Source organism: Pediculus humanus, genomic scaffold (genome assembly GCF_000006295.1).
Source record: "Pediculus humanus corporis 1103172107488 genomic scaffold, whole genome shotgun sequence".
NCBI classification, from domain to species: Eukaryota; Metazoa; Arthropoda; class Insecta; order Psocodea; family Pediculidae; genus Pediculus; species Pediculus humanus.
This window is the reverse complement of record NW_002987105.1, coordinates 965357-975049: the sequence shown is the minus strand read 5'-3', so window position 1 is coordinate 975049 and position 9693 is coordinate 965357. Positions and strand designations below refer to the sequence as shown.

General features: G+C 22.5%; 1 protein-coding gene across 1 annotated transcript; it reads right to left on the bottom strand.

Moving 5' to 3' along the window:
- Window positions 1-2332: 2332 nt before the first annotated feature.
- Window positions 2333-2928, bottom strand: Phum_PHUM149070 (uncharacterized protein; the record flags this gene model as incomplete). The annotated part of the gene is made up of 2 exons (XM_002424694.1): window positions 2333-2639; window positions 2774-2928. 2 exons carry the CDS (start codon window positions 2926-2928, stop codon window positions 2333-2335), a joined length of 462 nt encoding a protein of 153 aa, XP_002424739.1.
- Between the last annotated feature and the right edge of the window lie 6765 nt (window positions 2929-9693).

The following is a 9693-nucleotide window of genomic DNA, read 5'->3' as shown; positions in this document are numbered from 1 at the left end:
TATCGATTTGTTACCCATAAAATAATAATAATAATGGGACGTTTTAAAAAAAAAAAAGGCGCGAAAAATGTAAATTTTAAATACACACCGCGTTTTTAAATGTAAAAATGTTCTAAAAAAATAGAAAATTTTAAACAGTTTGAGTTAAATTGTAATTTTCAAAGCGTGTATTTTTTTTTTTTTAATGTTATTTAAAACGATTGGGGGACTGGGGGGAGGAGGGGGGGAATAGAAATTTTCATACGGAAAATATAATTTTAAATTTTCACTACTTTTAAAACAAAAACAAAAAAAAAAAATTTAAAAAGAGAAATCGGGCGTGTGTTAGTAATTAAAAAAAAAATTGTTCAGACAAAATTTTCAGTTAATTCGACTTAAATAAAAGAATTAATTATTTATTTTCTCCGCGGGATTTAATTATTATTCGGAATAAATTTTTCCCCCCCCCTTTTTTCTTTCATTGCATTAAGTTTTTTTCAACAAACATTAATTAAATAATCCATAACCGATACATAAATCAATAAATTAATTAGATTTCGAATTAAATTTTTTTTTTTTCCCCCCCCGTTACGAATGACGTTTTCATTCATTTTATTATTTTCTCTCTCTCTCTCTCTCTCTCTCTCTCTCTCTCACTTCTCCAATCAATCCCCCTAAACGTACAATTAATCATAAATAATTATTTAAAAAAAACCTTTTGACGTTTTAAATATTAAAAATAAATAAATAAATAAAAAGTTAATAGGTGAATATGAGTTGAAGGCCGGAAAAAATTTTACCCTATTAAGACCGCGTAACAAAAAAAACATTATTTAAATAAGGTTGAAGGTTTTTGTTAATTAAAAAAAAAAAAAAAAAAAAACATATTAAACATAATAAAATTTGTTGTTTAAACAAAACATTTATAAAAAAAAAATTCAAATTTTACAACGGTTTCAAACGGTTCATAAACATTTTTTTTGAATTATTAAATAATTTTTTCTTCTTAAAAAAATTAATTAAAATTTTTCTTTTTCTCTTTCTTTCTTTATTTCTTTCTTTTCTTTCTAGAACATTCTCATTCTTTTGTCTCGTTTACCAAAAAAACAAACAAAAAATTACGAAAATTTTTTTTTTTTAAACTTCATTCTTGAACTTGTTATTTCGTATACCTTTTATTCATCATAATTCTCATCATCATCATCATCATCATCATCATCATTATTATTATTATTATTATTATTATTATTATTATTAATATCAATATCAATTATTACCTGTACAACTTAAAAAAAAAAAAAAAGAAAAGATAATGCCAGTGGGTCACGTTCTTCTTAAATGTAAAAGATTATTATTATTATATAAACTTCATAGCCTCATCTCGAGAAACGACATTTTAAAAAAAAATTACGCATTATAATTTTAATCGGTTCGTTTAATTTTTAATATATTATTATTATTATTATTATTATTATTACCTTTGATAGAGTAATAAAAGAAAAAAAAAAGGAAAAATTATTACCTGTTAAAATTCGTCCTACCCCACTTATTGTTTTCCATTCGTCCGTGGTCTGGATTTTTTTCTTCTTCTTCTTTCTTCGTTTTGTCAATAAAAAACTCGAAACACCTTTTTTTGGAATTCTTTTGTTTAAAGTTGTCGTTTCGTGTAACAAACAAACAAACAAACAAACAAAATCAATCAATTATCATCTGTACAAAAAATAATTAAAGTAATAAAAAAAATAAAAAAAAAAAACGATTAAAATTATACGAAAAAATAATTTTTAATTTTTGTTTTATCTTTCTGGAAAATGTTTATTAATTTTTTACCACGTTTTTACCACGTAATAATAATAAATATATCCTTTACAAAAGAAAGAGAGAGAGAGAGAGTAAATTTTTTATTCAATTTAAAATAATTTTTTCGTTCCAGTAACCTATTAAAAATAATTTTTTTTTTTTTAATCAAAAAATTTAATTTTATTCCAATAACCGATTCGATTATTATTATTATTATTATCATTACCTTTAAAAATAATTTTTTGTAACAATAATAATAATAATATTAACGGGAAAAAATTTTTTTTTTCATTAATAAATTTTTTTTTTCGTTAAAAAAAAATCTATTACTACCTAATAAGTGTATAAATGGCCTCAATCTTTAAAGTTCAAGGTAAAAATTAAAAAGGTCCCGGAAACGAACGATCCGTGTAAAATACGGATTGGTTATAACAACAAACAAACAACAAACAACAAAATTTTCTCTACCGCGTGTTATATGAAAATTGTATAACATTCATTTTTTATTACCAATAAATTTCTCATCATCGGCTCCCCAATATTTTTAAAGTTTTCAATCATCTTCTTCGACAGTTTGTATGGGGGCAGGATATGCGGAACCCAAATAATAATCGAATATGTGATCGAAAACGGTTTGCCATGATAATTTTCTTTTCAAATTCGGTTTCAAATGATTATTACACGAGTATACGATCGAATGCTTATAAAGATTCATCATTTCTAACGTGATACCTCTATCGAAATGAGTTTTACCGATAACGGGTAGTATTTTGCTATCATCTTCTTCGTATTCTCCCAACCAATTGGACATTAAAAAATTTATTGCTTTATACACGGCAAAACAATGAAGTCTAAAACAACTGTGTCAAAAAAATTTTAATAATTATGTCATTAATTAATTAATTAATTACAAAGAATTGAAAAAAAAAAAAAATGGTGTCTGTTTTAATTTGAATTTGTTCACTCTCTTATCATCATTATTATAATTACTTACTGATTAAACGGTAAATCATCTTCTGACACGTTTGAAAAAGACGGAAATAATAATTTATAATTTGGATTTTCCGCAAAATAATTTATAAACGAATCAATGAAAATTTTCTTATAATTTTTTCTTATTTTCGGCCAATCGTTTAAAACAACGTTCATGTCATCACGTGGTACTTTTGTTAATTTTTCCGTTATTACTTTTTCTATTGCATCTTTCTGCAAAAAATACGAACGAAATCCCCCCCCCGAAAAAAAATTTTTTTTAAAAGTAAATGTTTATAATTTGTAACAAACGTTATTTTAATAATTTTTGTAGTAGTAGTAGTGGTTGTTGTTGTCGTTGTCGTTTGTATTTCTCCTAATGTTTACATTTAAACAAAATTTCTAACCGAATAACAAAATTTTTTTTTTTTTAGTTTTTTTTTTTTTTGTCGATTTCACCGAGTGAAATTCTTTTACTACTACTAGAAATTATTTTTTTTTGTTCACTCACTCACTCATTCATTCATTTCTAAATAATAATAAATTACTATTCTTATAAATGTATAAATTTTTTTTTTATTAAACAAATAATAATAATAATAATAATTAAATATACCCTTGTCAATATGCAACCTTTTTTTTTTTTTTCTTCTTCTTCGTTCATGTTTTTTAATTTTTTTTTTTTTAGATTTTTTTTTTTTTTTTTAATTAATTTTTTTTTAATGCATACTTAATAATTTTTTTGTTGTTTGAAATGTTATTGTTTACATTTCGTGTATAGCAGAAGACATTTTATCATATTAGAAACAAACGTTATTTTAATTTCCTTTTACAAAAAAAAAAAAAATGTCGAATCGAATTCTACCGTTTAACTATTTTTTTTTTTTTTAAAATAATAAATTTAATTAAATAAATTATAAATTTAATTTATTATATTTATTATTACCGTAATTAAATCGGGGATATGGTAATAAATCGACGACGACACGTGAAACGTTTAGAAAAAAATTTAGAGAAATATAATCGAACGCCATTATTATTATTAATTTTTTTTTTTAATTTTATATTATTTAAATATTTATTAATTAAATTTATATTTTTACGGTGGTAAACATTATTTTAAAAAAAACATAAACATAAACATAATTTTTGTTTTGTTTTACTTAGCGTAAAATAACTACATTTGTAAATAATAATTAACGGGGAAACAAAAAAAAAAAATAATTATCATTTACGTGATGGAGAGAAAGTTTTACTACTACCACCACCACCACCACTACTACTACTACTGCTACTACTACTACGCCTTTTGAATTTCTAATGTAAATAAAAATTTATTAAAAAAAAATAGAAAAAAAACAAAAAAAAATTAACTAATTAGTTTAATTAATAACGAAATAATAACAATTATTTGAACGAACCGTGACGCGAAAAAATAATAACAATAATTATTATTATTTTTGTTTATTAAATATTCGATTTACAAATTTAATTAATAATTATTAAACTAAAAAATAAATAATTAGTTTATTTATTTCTGGAACGATAACGTGTTCCATATCGTTATCACGGACATTCGTTTTTTTTTTTTTTAAATTTTAAAAAATTTTTTATTTCAATTATTAAGATAAATGCAAAATGATTTTTATCATTATTATTATTATCATCATCATCATCATCATTATTATTATTATTATTATTAAATAACGAATGACGTGTGGCAAAAAAAATTTATTTTTTTTACTCGAAAAAATTCTTTTATTAATATTTTGTGTCTTGTCATTGAGCGTAGGTTTTTCTTTTTTTTTTTTTTTTTTTACATAACTCTCTAAGAATAAAAAATTCTGAACAAACACAAACACACAAACAGAAACAAACAGCCACAGCCCAAATATTTCTAGAAAAAAAAAAAAAAAAGAATAACAGGTTTTTTTTTTTTTTTTTTTTTTTTATTGTTTGACTTTTTACCCTGAAAATTTCACTGGAAAAAAAAGAGAGAAAAAAAAAAATTTTTTTTTTCTTTCATTTCATTATAAATTACGGTTGACGTTTCTTTTGTTTATTGTTTTATTATTAATAATAATGATAATAATAATAAATGTTTATTTATAAATAAATAGAAAGTTAATTCATAAAATGTGGAAAAAAAAAATTTTTTTTTTGTGTGTGTGTGTGAAACGAAATCTTTTTTAAAAAAAAATAACGACAGGAATATTAATTAATAAAATTCTATTAATTTTGTTTTTCTGAAGGTTAAAAATTTTAATATTATTATTATTATTATTATTAAAATTAATAAACTCGTTTTAAATTTTTCGACATTTAAAAAAATATCCCGAATTCGCCATTTTTTTTTTTTTTTTTTAAATAAAAATTTAAAATAATTTTAACGAATGAAATTTTTTTTTTTTAAATTTGAAAGAGAATATTGTCGACATTTCGGTATTTGTGTGTCGCAAAAATATTAATAATTAAATTTTTTTTAAAAAATAAAATGGCGTCGTTAATTTATTTATTATTTATTAAAAAAAAAAAATTAAACGAGAATTATATGATTTGTTTATATTTTTAATTTGTTTTTTTTTGTTACTTGTTTTGATATACTGGTTAGAAAATACGGAAATGATTCTTCATCGAATATCTGCCATTATTATTACTTTACGGTTACGTAATTTTTTTTTTTAAAAAAATCGTCTCGTAAATATTTAAATTAAATTAAATTCGTGTCCCTTATTTATTTATTTATTCACTTATTTATTGGGTTGTTATTAATAAATAAATAAGAAAGGGGAGAGGGAAACAAATTTTTAATTTTTTTTATAAACCGTTTAAAATTAAATTACCCGAAAATGCCATTTTGTTTTTTTTTAAGTATAATTTTATTAAAAAATTTTAACTTATTTATTTATTTATGTACATAATTTTTTTTATTTATTTTATTAATATTATTTGACGTACATTAAACAATTTTACGATCACCCTAGATTTTTTTATTTACTTCATTATCAATAAGTAATTTTTTTTTGGTTATTGACAATGAAAAAGAATTAAATTTTATTAAATAAAGTAACGTATAAACTTATTAAAATGATAATAATAATAATATTAATAATAATAATAATAATAATAATAATAATAATAATAATAATAAAATTTTCATTTAAGTTTTTTTTTTTTTTTTTGATTCTCACTCTAACCTTGGCAGTGCAAATTTTTTTTTTTTAATTTTTTAATTTTCTCTTTGAAATCGATTCGATTATTATTATCATCATCATCACCATAATTTAATTTTAATTTTTTTTAAGTTCACGATAATATGAAAAAAAAAATAAAAAAGGTGAATGGCATTTTTTGGCATAGAAAAATAATAAATTTTTTTTTTTTAAGATGCCAGCCAAAATTTTTTAAATTTCATTAAAAATATTTTTCTTTTAAATGTTACGTTTAGAAGGGAAAATTCGTTTTTAGAAAAAAATTTTTATTTTTTAATTTAGTTCGAAACCTTTCGAAAAGACCTTTTGAAAAAATTATAATTTGATTTTTAAATAATCCCCCTCCCCGCCCCTCTTCCCTCATTTCCCTCCCTTCACGCCATAATAATGAAAAACATTTTTTAACAAGAAATTCATCATCATCATCGTCGTCGTCATCAATTCGTTTTTTTTCGCTTTTCTATTTTCCTCGTAGGAAACACCCAATCAAATTTAAATTCTCGTCGTAGTAGCAGACGACGAGAAAAAGTAAAAATATAATTTAAAGGATTCTTAATGTTTATCCTACTTTAAATTATTCAAAATGGCAATGAAAACTGCATGGCCAATTTATATATAATTTTATCTCGTCGTTTTCCGTACGTGCGTTGGGTTTAAAATGTAAAAAAAAAAAAGTTTTTTAATGGCGTGCATCACACACACACACACACAAACACACACACACACTCACACACGCACGCACGCACGCACACGCACATATGCCAATTATACTGAAGTTGGCATTGAAAACTCTTGGTAACAACTGAAGTCATCATCATCACAGCAGAAAACCTGCTAAGAAAGGTCAGTATGGGCGTTAGATAAACGCCATGTTTATGACGTCAAAATAAAAACAACCAATGAGAGAATGTTGATCCCCTAAAGTACTCGTACCGATACTCGGATGTAGGCCGTGTATATAAAGAAAGTGTAATCTCGGGCAACGACACTTTAGTGAGTGTCGACGCGCGTAAAAAATGGCGTCGCGTATAGTGATTACATTAACTCTCAGTGTCTTGTTTTGTTTGGAATTAGGTGAGTCATATAAAAAAAAGGAGGTGTGTTACTTTTCCAAAAAAAAAAAAAAAAAAAAAATTTTCATATGCCTAATGCTTTAAGGGTAAAGTTAAGGGAATACCAGGGAATCATAAAAAAACTTTATAATAATTCAAAGAGGTAAAACTTTTTGCAAAAAAACCGGCGATTTTTTTTTTTCTTAAGTTTCATTACGTTTTCTTACGAATTGATTTCATCATCATCATCATTATTATTATTATTATTAATTATTTAATAAACGGAAAATTTTTATGCAATCGAATCGTGTTTTTTTAAAGGGCCTATCTAATAATTTATTTTAATTTTAACTTCTTGTTGTTGTTGTTGTTGTTGTTAACACGCGGAAAGGAGGGATCTTGTGTGAATGTGTGCGTGAGTGCGTGAGTGAATATAATTTTTTTTTTATAGATACTCAAGTTTCACTTTCGAAGACGAAGAACTCGTTTATATTAATTATAAAAAATTATCCTTAAAAAACTAACTGAAAAACAAGTAAAAAAAAAAAAAAAATTTTTTTTTATGGCGCGCGCGAATGTAAAAGAAACCTGTCGAAGAACTTGTGACCTACTCGTTATTATTATTATTATTATTAAATTCATTGGCAAGAAATATAAAAAAAAAAACTGGAATTTATTATAATATTCGAAATAGCTTAATGATAATAATAATAATGATGATGATGATAATTTTTGCGTAACGACCGGTCGATCTTCTTTTTTTTTTCGGCGGACCAATAAAATTTGTCGAAATTCTACTTTTAAAAAAAAAAATTTTTTTTTATAAAGCCCCCCTCGATAACGTTATTCAAATTCATAATTTTTTGATTAATTAGCACAAAATCAGGATGGCAAACATAAATTTGAATCACTATTTAAAAATTTAATTCCTAATTTCTATTACGAGTTTTTTGTTTTTTTTCTTTTTTCTAAAACTCGAAATTTTTGTTTTTTGTATACACGCGACTGGTTTATTCTTCTCGGCCTCCCCCCCGTTTCCCCCTAAAAATCTAGTTTTTTCAAAATAAAGCTTATAATTTTTTTGTTTTTTTGGAAAGTTGTTACAAAAAAAACAAATTTCGAAATCTTTTATAGTAGTAATAATAATAAATTTATTATTTTCGTTTAATTTAATAATAATACATTAAAAATTACTCTAATATATAATAATAATAATAATTATTATCGTTATAATAATAATAATAATTATTATTATCGTTATAATAATAATAATAATAATAATTATTATTATTATTATTATTATTATTACTGGGGAAAAAACCGTTATTGATAATAATGAAGAAAAAACTTTAATAAACAAATTTAATTTTTTAAAGGGATTTTTAACGGAAATTTTCTCTTTTTTTTTTTTTTTGACAGTTGGCAGAATTTAAAATTTTCTTTTTTTTATTTACGTCAAATGTGTGTGACATGTACCTGATTCGGGGGGGGGGAGCAAAAAAAAAATTTTTTTTAAAAATTGAATTATCGATCGATCGATCGTCGTTACATAATTGTTATGAATCGATAAATTTACGCGATTGTGCCCGTTGCGATGTTTTTTTTTCCTTCGTAAAAGGTCAAAGGTTAAAGGGAAAACGTGGAAGTAAATTTTTGTGTAATTTTTTTTTTTATTAAATTTTATCGAAATCAAACTTTCACAACTTGTTATTTATTTATTTATTTATTATTCATCGTGAAAATAGTTTTTTTTTTATTATTATTTAATTTTATTCGATTACGTGTAAAAAAAAAAAAATCAATCAATCATTCTCCTTTATTATTATTATTATTTTATCGGAAACGAATTAAGAAAAAAAAAATTTTTATTTTTTATTTTTTGCTTCGTAATCCAATAGAAAATTTTTTTTTAAAAAATTCGCGAATCATTTTTTTTTTTTTTTTTTTTTGTTAAGTTGTCGATGACGAATGAAAAAGCAGAAGAAAAAAAGAAGAAGAATAACAAAAAAAAAGTGAAATTTTTTTAATTCGAGGCTTTAAAAAAAAAAAAAAAAACGAAATTTATTTATTTATTATATTTTTTTTTTTTTGTTTTAACGATTAAAATTTTTCGTCGGTGAAATTTTTGCACTCGTCAATTAATTTTTTTTTTTGCGCTTTTCAATATTTTTGCTAGAAAATGAAAGGATTAACAATGTAGTATGCGTCAAATTTTTTAATCGTTAATAATAATAATAATATGACGTTTCACAAATTCGAGAAATTTTTTTTTTTTCATAATTGAAAAAATTAATAATTTATTATCGTTTTACTTAAATTTTATTATATTCGTTGGTATTATCATTATTATTTCGTTACGTAATATTATTAATTTAAAATCGTTTTCGCAAAAAAAAAAAAAAGAAATTAAATTTTTTTTAACAATTATTTAAAGAAATTAATTTTACGATATTAACAACAACGTTATTTATCAACATTCCAATAACAATAACACAATATCATATTAAGCAACGTTTAATAATTATTAAGAAGATATTAATAATAATAATAATTCAAAAGCGAGAAATTTTTCATCAACATGGCGGCGTTAAGGCCAACATTTTGTTTTACATTAATTATTATTTTTTTGTATTATTAAAAAATAATAATTTTTTAATTTAATTAAATTTTGCCTTCGC